The sequence below is a fragment of the Triturus cristatus genome, chromosome 11, assembly GCF_964204655.1.
Source record: "Triturus cristatus chromosome 11, aTriCri1.1, whole genome shotgun sequence".
In the NCBI taxonomy this organism is placed as follows: Eukaryota; Metazoa; Chordata; class Amphibia; order Caudata; family Salamandridae; genus Triturus; species Triturus cristatus.
Genome location: NC_140594.1, coordinates 495,328,716 through 495,347,375, shown reverse-complemented (window position 1 = coordinate 495,347,375; position 18,660 = coordinate 495,328,716). Strand labels below are relative to the sequence as shown.

General features: G+C 44.1%; 1 protein-coding gene across 1 annotated transcript in view; it reads left to right on the top strand.

Moving 5' to 3' along the window:
• Positions 1-18,255, top strand: part of LOC146784472 (guanylate-binding protein 1-like) — an 888,553-nt gene extending 870,298 nt beyond the window's left edge. The window contains exon 16 of the mRNA XM_085633259.1: positions 16,093-18,255. Coding sequence (XP_085489385.1) covers positions 16,093-16,233 — 141 coding nt within the window. The 3' untranslated portion in view covers positions 16,234-18,255. The remainder of the gene's footprint in view (positions 1-16,092) is intronic.
• Positions 18,256-18,660: the final 405 nt, after the last annotated feature.

The window sequence follows — 18,660 nt, the reverse complement described above, 5'->3', positions numbered from 1 at the left end:
TTAACATCAAAACCACAGATGTGCTTATGTAAAAAGGCATTAAGAAAGGAAATCCCTTCTTATCTTTTCTCTGCTATCCAAAATAATGAAACTGTATTTCTAACTTTTAAAACAGCAGTCTCTAATGCAGGCCTTTATACCAGGTTTACACTGACTTAAAATCTAGGTGACTCTGCATTTTCCCCTCTGTAGCCTGTAGTCTGAAATAGCCATGTGCTATTGACACAGCTGTTGCTTGTGATCAGCAGGTGTCGAATTCTCACGCCTTTCAAGCCAGCACAAATCTATTGTTCTGTAATTTGTGGTTAGTTCAACAACAACCAACTCACTCAGATAATGTGAATGCCTATTAATACTTAATATATAAGGATAAATGCTGTGACATTTTGTATCTTAGTCCAAATTATTGTAAGGCCCACAATTTCGTTTTTTCTTCCTTCTATGAGGCCTATTTTATTCCTATTGATTGTGAATTCTAATTTTATCTTTAGCATTGTGGCAATTTGCGCAATGTATAGTGTCTTACTCTGTCAATTTTAATGATAGCGTGCAGCTATTTAGCATATATTACATAATTCATTGCTGGATTATTCTAAAATATATTTTATTTTAATGATATTTTGCATAACAGAATGATGACAACAAAAAAAACGCATTGAGCTCATTCCAGACATTTTCAGAAGGGGGGTCATACACTCAGAACACACAATAGAGCGCGCTTAAGGCTAGCCATTCTTACACAACGTGCGCAATCGCTACTTACTCACACAAGTACCACCAATGACAAACCACATAGACATTTAAACACACATTTAACCCACAAATCAACATTTAGGACAGAAACAAAAGACAGCCCACAGACTGTACTGTAACCAAACCATTTGTAAATATTAATTGTAAGTCATATTTACAAGAAAAGCTTCTCAAAGGTAGTCCAAAAATAACTGCAACATAACAGCCCAAAGACTGTTCCATTTTCAAGAAGCTAAATACACCAAATTTGCCAATTTGGCTGGCAAAACACCCAAAAATGCTCTGCATATCACCACTTAGGAATGTTACTAAGTGCACAGACCAGGATCCTTTTTATGTTCATATTTAATTCCTTGGGGTACTTAGTCACCAGAGAAGAAATACATTTTTTATACCTAAACCTATTTAGGTATCCCCTCTAGGGGAGTCGGCTGATTCCATACAAGTTTCACATTGGTACCTCCAAGAAAGCAACACATTCTTTGATGTGCGCTTGAAACGGGCATGCCAAGAATATTGTAAGATATACAATATTATACACAAAGTAGCACTTAACTCAAAGTGTGCCGTTCAAGTTTTCAAAAGTTTCTCATTACTTGCCTACATAAATTGCAATTTACATATTTCCAAATTCCAAATATTGGCCAATTTCCATACAATTCCAAAAAGCGTCGCAACAAACGACCTTACCAAGCACAAAATCTCCATCCTCTCAGTGCCAAGTTCTGAGTGACCTAACAGTCGTTTTTAGATTACTCACACCAAAAAGGTTCTCAGTTAGGAGCGGTAAACAATTGGAGGAGTCAAATCAGGAAGACCAGAACTATACTGGGCTGCAGAGACAGAGAATCTTTGTGCAGGATACCTCCTTAATAGAGTCCTGTTCTGTCCTCCTCAGTAGATTCCTGTCTCCTGTCAAGACCACTCCCTTGGATAGCCGCTTCTCTGATGAGGTCCACGTTGAGCGCCATTTGAAGAAATATAAACCTTCTCAGGGGTTTCACTGATACACCTGGTCCTTTTAAACCAACAAAGAAGAGATTGGCACAGAAGCTGTAATATAAAAACAATGCATTTATTAAGCCTCACATGAGAGAGATTGCATCACACAGTACCCTCGAGTCACTGTAGGAGGCATTCTAAGGAGTACAGAGAACATGGGCCTTATATACCCACACAGGGGTTCAAAAGAAAGCAGTACAAGTACACATGAGAAGAGTTACACACATAGATGGTCATACAGAAAATGCACAGTCAACAAGTAGGAGGAGTAATGAGTTGCTGACATCAATTAGAACAGCCTGACAGTTCTATACTAGAAGCAGGTGCATTCTACTAGCTAGGCCTTTCTGAGCATGTGCGAGGTTCTGGAAGAGGGAGAAAGCAAATGGCTAGCACATAGCTAACTAAAATGGCTGCCAAGTACAAAATGGCTTTCAGCTCATGCTAACAGATTCCTGCAATCTTTAACAATGGGTGTTGCAAAGTCCTCCGTTGCCTTGGGCTAGCCCCAACATTTTGCTGACTGGTACTGGTGGTAACTGACTGACTGACCCTGGGCTCTGCCTAACCAAGCCCAGGACCAGTGCTATGCTGAAGACACACGTAGAATACATTGAAAACACCTACATTCACTAGGGTACATTATGGGTTAGGGTACCCCTGTGATTGGCATGACCTCCCCTATAAGGCCCTAGTACATATAGGGCAGGGGGGTTGAAACTACCTTTAAGGCCCTAGTATAGAATGGGGCAGGGCAGCTTAGAGGCCAGCAGCCTTTTCCGCACTTGCATGTGTGTACTGCTGGAGCCTGAGGTCAGACTTAAAGCAGCCCTGTGTTGCAGGCCTGCTTTTAAAATGCAAATTGTGCTAAAACTCGACTTTGGTGTTAGGGGAACTTAGAAATGGCTAAACTACAATGTTTGGGCATGGTAGGTGCCCCCAGGGTCTCCCCTAGGTGTCCCAGGTGTGTGTGTGTGGGGGGGGGGGTCATGTACTTATAAGGAGACTCCTTATAAAAAGGGTTTTGTAGTCCCTGGGGTTAGTGAAATTGCACATTTGACTCCCCACATAGTAATAAAGTGCTTCCCAAAATCGACTTTTGTGCTAGGAGCACTGTGAAATGAGGATCTGCAATATTTTGATATATTCAGAACCCCTAAAGTCTTTCCTAAGTGTTCCAGGGGTGAGGAGTCCTGTAGATATAAGCAGGGTCCTTACAAAAACCTGTTGAATAGGCCCTGGTGTTGGAGAAATTGCCCCGTTCATTTTTCCATTGCAGATCCCCAGTCCATGTTTTAACAGTGGAAGAGGTTATTGCCAGGGCCTGACTGGGAACCGAAACTGCTCGCCCGGCTGCCGCTTGGGGCAGGTGAGGTGTGGCTGAGTTGTTTTCTAGGGCTGGTTTCGACCGATTTTGTTACAGGGGGCTGATATTGCCAGCCCCCGGTAACAAAAATGGCCCCCCAGGGGCCCAAAACCAGCCCTCTACTGCCAGTCTGGCCCTGGTTATTAGTTAATAATTGGAGAAAGGAAAGCCCTAAAACTAGGATTAAAGGACTCAGTAGAATGGTAATGATAAATATGGTTGTGTTGAATTTCTTTACAAATGTACAGAAAAGAAGTTCTAAGACTTTCTTGTCTGTAAGCCAACAATCATTGTAATGCTCTGCCCTGATTGGTCAGAAATAAGTGGATTAGCCTGGCTGCTTTGAAGAGGTGATAAATGACCCCTGGTGTTAGGAAGCCTTTCGGGTAGGAGAGGTTGCTGGGCATAGACATGTCAGAGCCAGGGGGAGGCATAGTAAACAATGCTCTTCAAGGGAAGGAGGAGACAAGCTATAGATACCAGTTTTCATTTACACCTCTGCCCTGTGCCCTGCAGCCAGATGAGGGTATTAAGGAGGAATTTTCAGATGTAAGGGGAGTAGACCTATGCAGATGAAGCCATCATAAGGGCTGGGTTAGTTAGTTCTGCTCCCTTTGCTGAAAATACTGACATATTGAATTTTGGAGGAATAGTGCTCTCTGGGTTAGCATTGTGCCACACTGTGGAAGAAGTGGTCATGCTCTGGGTTGTTGCCCTGCAACTCATTGGACAGGGGTGCCCTCCTGCTTGACCCCAGAGAACACTGAATAAGTATCTGAAATGGATAGTGCCTCTCAGATCTGCTTTTTAAAACCTAAGGGAATCAGAAGGGCCCACACTGTGAAGTTTGATGTGTATTCACTAGGCCCTGCACACTGAATATTACGCCTTTTGCACCATCTGAAACTACAGCCCTGTGGATCAAACCTGCTTCACAAGGACTAAGGAGTTGACTGCATGCTACAGGTTAATAGAGCTCACCTGCACCATCACCACAAAGAATCCTCAGCCTGGAGTACTACCTGTGGATTTGTAAGGGTTTGGCCAAGTGGATTGTGGAAACTGAAGTCCGCAACTTTCAAGGACTCTCTTGGTGAATCCAGACCCTTGGATTGTGTTTTAGACACTTTGGACCCGCAAGAGGAACATCAGGAAGAAGTTCGTAACAGGATTAAGCCTATTGGAGGAGGATGCACAAGTCTGGTGAGAAATCCTCCAGAACAATAGCTAAATGTGAATTTGTCCCAGTCAGAGGCAACCAAATGTCCAGAAGTGGCGCGGTTGGGTACTAAGCCCTAGAAAGTGAATAATCTTTAAAAATGCATATCTCTGGTTCCCTTACAGTGGAATTTTTTCGTTTTGGTGTCATTTAAAAGATACAAATATTTCCAACTTTTGTAAATTGGTGTTGGATTTTTATTGTGTGTTGCATCTTAATTATTTAAAGAATTGGTGTTTTTAAATGCTTTACATACCTGTCTTTGAAGTTAAGCCAGCCTGCTCACAGCCAAGCTACTAAGGGTTAAGCATGGGAATATTTTTCTGAGGCCTATAGCATGTTAGTGGCATTATTACCAGTGGTAAATGCATATCTGCCGCTACTGACAATGCACTTTCTAACATTTGGTGCTCAGTGGTGTGGACGAGGACTTGCGTTTAAAAAGTATACCTTTCAGTAAAGTGAATTAGGATTTTAAAAATCCTCTAATTTGCCTTAGAACAAAACTTTTGAGTTAGATTTTTTTATAAATTTGTACTAAAACAGTTTTTAATCCATTATTTTGATTTTTCAAAATAGTTCCAAGTCTGCGTGTCTAGTTGTTGTGACCCAAAACTAGGGAACCATGGAGATGGACCTGGCTAAACTGCCCCAGTTCAGGATGGCTGATCTTAGGGTACAGTGTAGGCTGAGGGGGATGCCTGCTTCCAACAAGATTAGAGAGGCAGGGTTGCTTAAGTCCCTAAAGGCCTGGGGTAGCTAAGGAGATTCAGGGTGGATGGGGAGTGACTCCCACCACCCGCAGCTGGGAGGGGGTGAAGAAGTTGCCTCTTACATTTTTTCCGTTGTTAGCCAGGCGATTTCTGATGGTGGGTGGAGGGCAGGGTCCCCTACTCAGGAACCATCACTATCCCTTGCACAAAGGCAGCTTGAGGCCCAACTAGCCTCAATTGCCTTGGAAAGGGAGAAATTGGAATTAGGTAAGAAGAGAGGGAGGAGGAGAAAAGAAATGTTGGCAGTGAAAATGATGAAGATTTTGAGATGTCCAGGGGTGGTGGATTTGATCACAAACTTCCAAAGGTTATAGTACCCAGGTATGTAGAGGGGGATGACATTGATAAGAGGCTAACAGCCTTTGCGATGACCCTTAGAATGAGTAGGGTCCACTCTACGTATTGGGGTGCACTCCTGTGGAAGTCGATTCCAGTAGCTGGGAGGGATAGGCTCCTGACCCTGAGGGAGGAGGATGCATAATCATACCAGCAGATGAAGGCATGCTTAGTCAAGAGAGTTGGCATGACTCCAGAGCAGTACAGGGTGAAGTTTAGAGACACCCAGAAAGTTAGTTCAAAGTCTTGGGTAGACGTTGTGGATGTTTTACTGAATGCACTAGAAGGCTGGATTGTTGGAAACAAAGAGGACACATATTGGGATTTGTATAATTTGTTTTTGTATGAACATATTTTGACTCATTGTGCATAAGAGAAGTTACACTAGTATCTAGTGGACTCTAAGCTGGCAGACCCCAGAGAGCTGGGGGAAGCAGCTGATGAGTGGGTAAGAACTCGGGTTTCCATTCAGCACCAGGGGGTGACCAGAAAAAAGGAGGACAGGTCCCTCCCAAGGGGAAAGCACAGGGGAAAGGCCAGGGGAAAGAAGGTCAAAAACAGAAGGTGTACTCCAAAGACACAAAAACCTGACCAAGGAAGGGGGTCAGAACCAACGCAAATTCAAAGGGAGGGGGTATCAGGGAACTGATGATAGGTTCTTTGATCCCTCAAAAGTGGGTAAAGGCTTTGACTGTAACCAGCCAGGGCACAAACAGGGAGATGCTGTCCGTGCCAAGAAGCTCCCCCCTAAGGGGCCATCCCCTGGTATTGCCAGTGTAAGTGTGGGGGTGGAGAGTAGTGTCCCGGATAGGCAGGTGGTGGAAGCCACCTTAGTGTCCCTGGGTGGGGTGAATATTGCCACCCTGGCTTCCTTACCTCCAAACATGGACAATTACAGGCAGAGGCCTAAAGTGAATGTAAGGAAGGTTGAGGCTATCAGAGGTACAGGGACTGGTGTAACTATGGTCCTGGATGAGTTGGTGCCTCCAGGAAGGTTGCTACCTAGTGAGTTTCAACAGGTGACATATGCAGAAAACACTACCAAACTCCATCCTATGGCTGTGGTGGATTTGGAATGGGAGGTGTGACAGGCCCTATGAAAGTAGCTGTGTCTAAGGTGCTCCCAGTCCAATGTTTACTGGGCAATGATCTTGAAGCCTCTGACTGGTCAGAGGTGGAGAGAGGACTCCATATGAAAATATTGGAGCTCCCTGAGTGGGTATGTGCTGTGACTGGGTCACAGACTAGCCAGAAGGGAAGGGCTGGACAGTTGGACCCTGGAACAAAGGACCAAGCATCCAAGGACAAGTGTACAGGCCTCATGAGCCAGTCCAGGGAACTCCAGAGGTGCAGGAGGAATCTAACCCTGATGGGCAGGATCTGGCCTCGGAGGGAAGGACTCCATCCCTGCCGGCGCTGTCAGATTTGGCAGAACTGACAGGAGCAGGTGGACCCTCCAGAGAGGACTTTAGTAAGGAACACAGAGACTGTCCCACCCTTGAGAACTTGAGGCAGATTTCCTCTAAGAAAGAGGAGGGGGATGACAGTGGGTTTCATAGAATCTACTGGGAAGGTGGACTGCTTTATACTGAGGCCAGAAACCTCAAGGAGGGGACCATGAGGAGGTTGGTGTTGCACCAGAATTGACTTTGGTTTATGATATATCCTTGGCAGGACATTTGGGAGAACCAAAGGCATGGAACCATTTGGTGAACCATTTCTACTGGCCCCATATGTCTGAAAAGGTAAACGAGTTTTGCAGCTTCTGTGTCCCCTGTCAGGACAGTGACAAGGCAGGGGGCAAGACAAAGGCTCCCCTAATACCACTGCCAGTGGTTGTGGTTCCTTTTGAAATGGTGGGGATGGACATTGTTGGTCCCCTGGACTCACCTACTGCATCAGGTAATAGGTATATCTTAGTGGTAGTGGACCATGCCACTAGGTACCCTGAAGCAATCCCTCCTAGAACCATTGATGTTCCTGCTGTGGCTAGAGCACTGCTTGGTGTGTTCACCAGAGTGGGTTTTCCGAAAGAGGTGGTGTAGGATAGGGCACAAACTTTGTCCAGCTATCTGACTGCTGTGTGGGATGAGTGTGGTGTCAATGACAAGCTCACCACCCCCATAGCCCACAAACAAATGGTCTAGCTGAGAGGTTCAACAAAACCCTGAAGGGCATGATAAATAGGTTGTCAGAGAAACTCAGGAGGAGATGGGTTGTTCTCCTCCCATGCCTACTGTTTGCCTACAGGGAGGTACTACAGAAAGGGGATGGATTCAGTCCCTTTAAGAAGCTGTTTGGACACCCTGTGAGGGGCCACTGTGCCTGCTGAGAGAGTCTTTAGAGATGCCTCTCAAAGAAGCAATGTGCTTGACTATGTACTAGGCCTGGGATCTAGAATGACCGAGTACACGTACAAGGTAAGCAGGAAACTGGAGGCCAGCCAGGAGCTCATGAAGCACTGGTATGTTCAGAAGGCTACTATGCCTGAATATACTCCAGGACAATTGTAGGTGTTGGAGCCTGTGGCTCCCAGGGCTCTCCATGACAAGTGGAGTGGGCCCTATTCAAACTCAGAACAAAAGGGTGAGGTATTTGTTTGAACTTTGTACCCCCAAGAACCCTCATATAGGGTCCTGCATGTGAACAGATTGAATCCCCACCATGACAGGGCCGATATGACCATGTGACTGGTCACTGATGAGGAATTGGTGGAGGAAACTGAGCTAGTGCCCGACCTCGTCTCCACTAATGGGTCAGTGAAGGGAGTTGTACTCTTTCCCAAGTTAAAAGACCAGCAGCACAGAGGCTGCAAGCAGGTGCTGGAGCAGTTTGCTGGCCTGTTTTCTTTTCACCCCAGGCATCACTGAGTGGTATGTGTACTACATTGACACTGGTGACAGCCCACCTGTCACAACTAAACTGTACAGGTTGTATAACCATGTCAGAGCCAGTATTAAAGCTGAGGTAGCTAAAACTCTGGAATTGGGTGTAATTGAACCATCTGAAAGTCCATGGGCCAGTCCTGTGGTGCCCAAACCTAATCTCCAATGGGGACCCAAGGAGTTAAGGTTCTGTGTGGACTATAGAGTACTGAATTAAGTCAAAAAGACTGATGCTTACCCTATTCCTAGAGCTGATGAGCTCATTGACAGGTTAGGGCAGCTACATACCTGATTACTTTTGATTTGACTTCAGGTTATTGGCAGATTGCCCTCACTGATGGAGCAAAGGAGAGGTCAGCACTCCCAACACCAGAGGGGCATTATCAGTTCAAGGTAATGCCCTTTGGCTTAAAGAATGCACCTGCCACCTTCCAAAGGTTGGTGAACAGGGTCTTGTCTGGGTTGGAACAGTTTAGTGCAGCTTATCTGGACGATATAGCTGTATACAGTTCTACCTGGGGGATCACTTAAGCCACCTAAGGGAAGTGCTTCAGGCCATGCAGCAGGCAGACCTGGCAATAAAGGCAGGCAAGCGCCAAATAGGCCAGAGTTAAGTGGTGTACCTGGGCCAGCTGGTAGGTGGGGGCCATGTACAGCATCTCCAAGCCAAAATCCAAACTATTTTGGATTGGACAGCTCCTGTTACCCAGACTCAGGTCAGGGCATTCCTTGGACTGATCGGGTATTATAGAAGGTTTGTTCAAAATTATGGGGCCATTGTGGGGCCCATAACAGAACTCACTTCTAAGAAGAGGCCCAAACAGGTGGATTGGACCCAAGAGTGTCAGAAGGCTTTTGACACTCTGAAAGCTGTGTTGCTGGCCCCTGATTACACAAAATAATTTGTGATTCAGACAGATGCTTCAGAGCAAAGGATTGGGGCAATGTTGTCAAAGCTAAATGAAGAGGGCCTTGATCGGTCAGTTGCCTTTATTAGCAGGAGACTTCTTTCTGAGAGCAAAGGTGGAGTGCCATTGAGTGCTTTTGCTGTGGTTTGGTCCATGAAATAGTTGAGACCATATTGGTTTGGGACTCACTTTCGTGTTCAAACTGACCACAGGCCTCTCAGATGGCTCACGCAGATGAGAGGGGAGAATCACAGCTGTTAAGGTGGTCTATTTCCCTATAGGGAATGGACTTTACAGTGGAACATAGACTTTGGGTTGCCCATGCAAATGCGAATGGACTTTACAGGTTTTTCCACTTAGCTGATGAGGACTACCAGGGTGTAGGTTAGTAACCCATCACCTTCCGTTTGGGGGAGGGGGCTATGTTGCAAAGTCATCCTGTGCCCTGGGCTACCCCCAACCTTTTGCTGACAGGTACTGGTGATAACTGACTCTGACTGACCCTGGGTTCTGCCTAACCAAGCCTATGGCCAGTGCTTTGCTGAAGACACACGTAGAATCCAATGAAAACACCTAAATTCACTAGGGAACACTATGGGTTACGGTACCCCCTGTGATTGGCATGACCTTCCCTATAAGGCCCTAATACATATAGGGCAGGGGGTTGAAACTACCTTTAAGGCCCCAGAATGGAATGGGGCAGGGCAGTTTAGAGGCCAGCAGCCTTTTTTGCACTTGCATGTGTGCAGTGCTGGAGCCAGAGGTAAGTTTAAAAGCTGCCCTGTGTAGCAGGATTGCTATTAAAATGCAAATGCAAACTGTGTCAAAACTTTACTTTGGTGTTTGGGGCACTTACAAATGGATAAGCTACAATATTTGGGAATTTGCAGGTGCCCTCATGGTCTCCCCTAGATGTCCTAGGGGTGGGGACAGGCACTCATAAGGAGAATCCTTATAAAAATGGTTGATATGCCCTTGGGTTAGTGAAATTGCACACTACACTCCCCATAATGTAGCAAAGTGCTTCCCAAAATCGACTTTTGTGCTAGGAGCACTGTGAAATGAGTATATATATTCGGAACCCCTAAAGTCTTTCCTAAGTGTTCCAGGGGTGAGGGGTCCTGTAGATATAAGCAGGGTCCTTATAAAACCTGTTGTATAGGCCCTGGTATTGGACAAATTGCTCAGATAATTTTTCCTTTGCAGATCCCCAGCCCATAGGTTAACACTGCAAGAGGTTACTAGTTAATAGCTTGAGATAGAAAAGCCCTAAAACTAGGATTAAAGGACTCTGTAGAACGTTAATGATAAATATGGTATTGTTGAATTTCTTCTAAAATGTACAGACAAGAAGTTCTAAGACTTTCTTGTCTCAGCCAAAATTCATTGTAGTGCTCTGCCCTGATTGGTCAGAGATAAGTGGATTAGTCTGGCTGCTTTAAAGAGGTGATAAATGACCCCTGGTGGTAGGAAGCCTTTTGGGGAGGAGAGGTTGCTGGGCATAGGAATGCCAGAGCCATGGGAAGGGATAGTAAATAATGCTCTTCAAAGGAAGGAGGAGACAAGTTTTAGAAATTAGTTTTCACTTACACCTCTCCCTGTGCCCCGCAGCTTGATGGGGGGATTTAGGAGAAATTCACGGATGTAAGGGTAGTGGATCTATGCAGATGAAGCCATCCTATGGGCTGGTTTAGTTAGTTCTGCTCCCTGTGCCCTGAAAATTCTGACATATTGAATTTTGAAGGAATAGTGCTTTCTGGGTTAGCATTGTGCCACACTTTTGAGGAAGTGGTCATGCTCTGGGGTGTTGGCCTGCACCTCTTTGGACAGGCCAACACCCCAGAGCATGCCCTCCTGCTTGACCCCAGAGAACAAAGATTAAGTATCTGAGAGAGGCAGTGCCTCTCAGATCTGCTTTTAAAACTTAAGGGAACCAGAAGGGCCCACACTGAGGAGTTTGATGTGCACTGAAGAGTGTGCCTTTTGCACCATCTGAAACTACAGCCCTGTGGATCAAACCTGCTTCAAAAGGACTAAAGAGTGGACTCCCTGCAAGCTGCAGGTTAGCAGGGCTCACCTGGACCATTACCACAAAGAATCCTCAGCCTGGGGTACTACCAGTGGATTTGTAAGGGTTTTGTCCAAGTGGATTGTCGGATCTGAAGTCCCAAACTTTCAAGGACCCTCTTGGAGATTCCAGATACTCGGATTGTGTTTTGGACACTTTGGACCCACAAGAGGATCTTCAGGAAGGAGTTCCTAACAGGATTAACTCTGCTGGAGGAGGCTGCATGAGTCTGGTGAGGAATCATCCAGAACAATTGCTAAATGTGAATTTGTCCCTATCAGAGGCAAGCAAATGTCCAAACATTGCACTGTTGGGTACTAAGCACTAGAAAGTGACTAATCTTTAAAATTTCATATCTCTGGTTCCCTATAGTGGATTTGTTTTTTCATTTTGGTGTCATTTAGAAGATAAAAATATTTCTTATTTTTATAAATAGGCGTTGGATTTTTATTGTGTGTTGTGTCTTAATTATTTACTGAATTTGTGTTTTTTAAATGCTATACATACCTGTTGTGAGCCCTATAGTGTGTTAGTGGCATTAATGCCAGTGGTAAATGCATACCTGCCACTACTAATAATTCATTTTCCAACAAACGTCCATAAGCCAGCAACTATAATGGCACAAGAGGGATGCTACATGTAGTGAGAGCTTGCTCCATGGGTGGAAACAAACAATGAAAAAGGAGAAACATGTAGGAAAAATAACCACTTAGAAGCAAGGATTTGTAAAGGACACAAATGAAAAGCAGCGGGCAGGCTGTAAGCCCACAGAGTTTCTAGAGCATGTCTTGAAGAGAGAGCACATGTTTATTTATTTTATTTATTTATAAAGTTTTATATAGCTCGAACATGACCCATGAGGGTATCAGAGAGCTTTACAATATACAGTTATTACACATTAGGTGGTTGGGGTAGTATACATACATTTGTTATTTGCCATTCAATACAAAAGAGGTAGACAGTAGTATAAGGGTAGCATAGGTGACTGGTTGTTATCATAGCGTTAAAGTCTTAGGATGTGAATTTGTTCATTAGAAGAAGTTTACTTATTTTTTGAAGGAGGTAAAGGAAGAGATTCCGCATACTACTGGAGGTAGGGAGTTCCAAATCTTCGGTGCGATCCCTGAGAATGCTCTGCAACCCGTTGTCTTCTTGTGGAAGGATTGTAGTTTCAGTAGTAGTGAAATCGCACTTCGCAATTGTCTGCATCCTCCTGATCATTCTAGCTTTCGTGCTAAGTAACTGGTGGAATTGCTATGCAGGGCTTTGTGGGTCATGCGTGCGATCTTTAGGTGTATTCTTGCCTCGTAGGGTAGCCAGTTCAGAGCTTTCAAGGTTGGAGAAATGTGGTTATTTCTTTTAGTTCCTGAGACTAGTCTGGCTGCAGCATTAAGCGAAGCCCTCAGTGGGGCCAGCTTGTATTTGGGGAGACCGCATACAGTGGTGCTTCCATAGTCAAATCTTGGTAGCACTAAGGCTTGTACCGCCATTTTAAAGTTGTTCTGTGGGAGGAAGGGTTTACACTTCCTTAGTATGCTCATCTGATGATTAGCTCCCTTGGTGGCAATATTGATTTGCGCCTGCATGTTCAAGTGTTTGTCTATGGTGACTCCCAAGGATTTCGCGGAGTCAATGATGTGGGGAGCACAGTCAAAGGAAGTTAGATGTTTCAACCATAAGTCTATCTTGGGTGTGTGATTGGGAAGGGAGATGAGAAGGAATTCCGTTTTTTTGTTGTTAAGCATGAGGTGGTTGCCAGTGAGCCAACTTTGAGTATTCTGTAGAATAGCGTTGAGGGAGATGAAGTCTTCTGGTTGGGAGATTTTCATGTACAGTTGGGTGTCATCCGCATACAGGTGATATAGAATGTTCACAGAGTTCAATGCGTTTGCCAGGGGTTCCATGAGTAGATTGAAAAGAATGGGTGAGAGTGCTGAGCCCTGTGAAACCCCTATGGTGACCATGGAGGGTTGGTAGAGTGAGTGCTTCGTCTTAATTCTTTGTGTTCTGTTATTTAGGAAGGAGGTAAACCATTGTAGCACTGGGCCAGTTAGGCCCATCCTTCGTTCCGGTAGGGACAGTAGGTTGTCATGCTTAACCGTATCAAAGTAGGAGGATAAGTCAAGAAGTATCAATAGGCATGATTCGTTGTGGTCTAGCATTTTTAGTATGTCATCCATTATGTGGGCGAGTGCACATTCAGTGCTGTGACCTTGACGGAAGCCGGATTGGTGTTTGTCTAGGAGGTTGTAATTCTCGATGTGGTTGCATAGTTGTATTTGTGGACATTTTTCCAGCACTTTTGCCAAAGTGGGTATGTTGGATATAGGGCGGTAATTGTTGAGATCTGAGTGGAGAGAGTCGGATTTCTTTAGTATAGGTGTGACCCGCCCTATTTTAAGACATTCCGGTATGGATCCTTGTCTCAGAGAGGCATTTACAATCTTTGACCATAGGGGTAGAATAGAGGTTTTTATCATTTTGAATAGAGAAGGAGGTAAGGTGTCCGAGAAGTGATTGGAGTGGTTAATCGCTAGAAGAGTGTTATAGATTTCTTGTTCAGGGATGGGCGAGAAGGTGTGCCAAGAGGCATTGTTTTTTGGGATTTCCGTCAGAGTACTAAAATGGACCTTGATCTGAGAGGGAAATTTAGTATCCAGAGCAATAGTTTGTGGGAGGGCCTTCTTAGATTGGATGTCGAGTTCAATGGATTTAATTTTTTCTAGGAAGAACTTGGCAAGCTCATCACAGTTAGGAGTAGCCGAATCGCTTGGTTCCATGGAGTTAGGTGGGTTGCGCACTTACTGTTTGACGATTTCAAATAGTTTTTTGGGGCGGTTGATGGCTTGGTTCAGCTGGGTTTTGAAAAAGTCTGCCTTAGCCTTTAGGATCTTCCTGATGTATGAATTCCTCAGCACTCTAAGCTGATGTAGGTGATCAAAGGAGGGTGCTGATTTCCATAGTCGCTCAGTTGATCTTAGCTTGCGCCGATCCGAGTTCAGGTTCTCATTGCACCATAGTTTGGAGATTTTGGAGGAAACGTTTTTTTCTTGGAGGGGTGCTGCAGAGTCAGGAATTTCAAGCATAGTGGAATTGTAAAAGACTGTGAGGTCATGGATGTCGGCCATGTCTGTCTTGGGGATCAGGGCAGAGTTGCATCAGTTTACAAGGTCGATGGGGTTGATATTTTGTACATTCCTTTTCCATTGATTTGTTTTTGTGGGTTCGCCCCTTTTTGGAGTTACCTCGATATTGATGGAGAAGAAAATGCTATAATGGTCTGTCCAGTCACATGGGGTGATGAATTCTAATGATACCGTGTTCGTTCTAGCTATGATGAGGTCTAGTGTCTCTCCCTTGTTGTGGTTTGGACTGTCACAGATCCTGATTTGATAGAAAAGATTTAAGACAGCTTACACCATGATCTCTTGAGTTGTTCCAATGGAGGTTGAAGTCGCCCAGGAAAATCTGTGGCACTTGTGAGTTGTCATTGGATGCAATGACTTCCATTAGCTCATCGATGAACATCAGATTATCACCCGAAGTGTGGTAAATTATGTGAAGTTTGCTGGCGAGGCGCTTGTGATCAGAGATGTTGATACAGAGATATTCGCAGGTGGATAAAGAGATAGAATCTGCTTGATTGACTGCGATTGTGTTTCGATAAATACAGCCCGCCCGCCACCGGGTTGCACATTTCTGTCTAGGCGGATTAGGTCATGACTAGGAGGTACCAGGAGGTCTAGGATGGGCGAGGAGGAACTATTTAGCCACGTTTCAGTAAGGACGATAATGTCAAGATCGTTGCTGCATGTGCTGCCTAGGCTTGACCTAAAAAGCAATGGGGAGGTTTGTGTGGGGACGTTGCCGTGGAAGCTGTGATTGGTCCCTTATTCTTTGAAGAGAAGATGAGACAGCATCGGCCATAATGAATTGAGAAAAATATATTTAGGTATGACAATGAATTTCACAGTCCCATTTTATGTAAAATAGTTAAAATCTAAATTTTACTTGCTAAAAGTTTTAACTCCTTAATAAACCAACTATGCCTCTGTTTCCCCACGGCCTACCGGACTTGTGTGAGGAGTGCAGTGGCTACAAACTGTCTCCTTTGCCTCACCTCTTGCCAATGTTGAGTGAAATGTAATTCGGGTAAACATCTTCTAACAGCATCATAGGCACTCCAGTTATTGTATGGCTGTACTAGGGACTGGTCCTAAAGGTGACTGACACTGCTATTAATTCTAATGGTTGAAGGGGGTTGACCTATTTCCACACTCTCTGTAAGCTGTTTTTTAGGATGAGCAAAACCGTGACAAACACTCAAACAGAGTGTGGGCTGAAGGAGGCCGAACCAAATTACCTTCATGCCGCCTATTATTATGTCTATTTGTCCTTTTTACAAAAACATGGCAAATAGACCTGACTGGCTTTCACTAGATTGTGACTTTCTCAAAGTATTAACCATACAAATGGACACATGCAGTGTTTACAATATCAGCCTTCTGTTTGTTGAGATCTTTATTCAGCAAAGAACATTGGAGGTAATACTGTTATATGTGTGTGCCATTTTATAAAATGGTGTGTACTCAACCATAGCCCTGTATTTTGGGATTTGGGATTGTTTAAATGTTTACGTAATTTGAACAGGTAAGATCTCTGTGACTGACTGTGATTCAAGTATCTCTTAAGTTTTTTTGTGTGGATGTGACTACATACGTATGCCCGTGAGTATCTTCAAGAAGCTGCAGCTGTCTCCCATTGATCTCTTTTATTCCACAGGAACAAGCACGGCTGATTAAGGAGGGAGCAGAGAAGCATCAAAAGGAAATGATGGACCAGATCCAAAGTCTCAAGAATCAGATGATTGAGGCTTCCAAACCTAAGCCTGAGGAGAAAAAAAATGAGTGTGTTATACTCTAAAAGAGACTGAGCTGCATGTACCAACCTAATCACTGATGTCTTCTGGTTCCACACTTTAATGCAATTCTTTCCACTAAAGGCCCTCCTTGCAGTAGCTCCAGATTTCTTTCTTTGTGAGACAACAACCAATAACCAAATCATCTAATCCATGGCACCTAAGGGAGATGTTCAAACACAATCACTGTTCAATGAGGGCACATTCATTGCTTCAGTTGAGAATTCCTCATAAACATTTATTTCAGCTCAGTATCAGTTTATAAACTCCCGTAACCCATGTGAGCAAACATAAACCACCAGCAGCTTTCGCGTCACCCTTAAAAAGCAACAAGTTATTGATAAAACTTGATTAAGTGAGGCATGCTCAGGTGTACCACGTTGAGGATTCTCGAGAGGTATCTGTCAAAAACTGTTACTCCTTTTTTATTTCCAGCTCTAAGGGGCGAGGCCGTCCTGAACTCTTGAGGATTGTTCAGCTGCAGTCAACAGGAGACTGCAACAACATGATTGTGTGCATGCCAATAATGCGCCGTAATTTACCTAATTATCAGTCCATCATCTTGTTTTAATGACAAGCTGTGGAATCAATGGTTACATCGATGACAAACTATACATGTTGTCCAAAACACAGCGTTTAAACATGCTTAATAACTGCCAGACAAAAAACTGAGACTTGACACATCTGAGAGGCTTGGCGCTTCACAGCTGCATGAAGCATGAGAACGATGCTGTCAAGTTAATATGGGTAAATGGACAGTAATTTCTTGAAAGAGTAAAATTACATATAGCCTTATTACAGCGAAAAACGTACTGTCCACCAGCCTCCCAAATCAAGCTAATCATTACCGAGGGGGGGGGGGGCACTGCTTCACCACTGACGTCACCTTGAGGCCTCGTGCATACTTGTAGCCCTTAATATAGGGTTGCATTGCCAATATCCACTTTTTGTTGTACATGTACATTACCAATATCCACAAAATGATATGTGCAGCCTGCAATACATATACAACACCTAAGCACTACATCCATATATGTTTCATTATCCATACACTAGAGATTGAAAAGCCTAAGCTTTCTATCTCTCATTCCTTGTATTTCACTGCACATCAAGGTGCAATGACAAAAATATGATAAGAACACAATTTTGGTCTTAACACATGACAAGAAAACACTGCTGACATAAGCTACATGAAAAACACACTTTTTCCACCCAAGGTCTTCTACTGCGTAGTATGATACCCCACTGCAGATGGGCTCCAGTAACTCATCAAGGGGATGAAATGCTAAATAAAATACTTGAGGATGCTTAAAATGTCATATAAGAAGAATTACAGGATTAAAAATGGCAAAACGCATACAGGGTCAGTCCATTGACCCAAATTAGGGACCTGCATGGAAGCCTATTACTGAAGGGTGCAGGTAACTACTTCGGGATGCACAGAGTGAGGAGTGTAGTAGAGTATGGGTTCAGTGCAACAGTCCTGACCTGGTGACATAAGAAGAGTCTGTCATTGCACATGTTACAGAAAAAGAGAGCTCCAACGAACGAACAGGGATTCACGTAGAGCTGAGCACCATCTGCGGCGTCACAGGTTCTGTGCGGAGAAATGTCATTTTCTCACTGTCCGTACATTCTGGAGTGGATAAATGCCCACACATCTATCCTTATGAGCAGCACAGATTGGAAATTGCCGTGTAACCAACATACCTGAAGGCAAAGCAAGATTCTATTAGGACCGTGGTTAGAGTACAAATAGTAAATGCGTTAAATAATCTGGTGGAGTATGACGTCAGGGTAGGCTTTCTGCCAGGGTCTCTCCTCCCCCATCCTGCAGATTAAATGCAGTCTTTTGTCCAATACTTTGCTTCAGTTATTCACAGTATAAAAATTGTTCTATCAATAGCCGCAAAAAGAACGTTGAAAGATATTTCTGCTGGCCCGTCGTAACTCTGGAAGGAAAGAAAGGTGTGTTGTTTAAACTGATTCGTCCCTATAGAAAAAAATCTGTATGTGCATCCACAGACAAAAAATATTGCAACTCGCTTTCGCTTGGGGCTGAGGTGGGAATAACTGAAAATGCCACCTTCACAAATGTAACCAAAATAGTGCTGGGTTGCCCTGGAAATGGATATTGCTCACATGCATCAAGCAATGAAATAACAGTAACAGTTTCACTGGTACGTTAAGCAGTTTAAGTCAGGGGTCCAATCAGGCATAGAGTTTTTCGAGGTTACCACTTACATGTATGTACATGGTAAACTGACCCTTAATAGTGACATAAAAGAACATCAACAAGAGAGGTAGGTACATAGTATTTCTTTTCACAGTCATTTCTACAGCATTTGTTCTTGCACTTTTAATAGATGAAATAGATAGAGGTTTTACTGCCTGTCTGAATTCTAGATTGTCGACAATAAACTCAAAGGGTT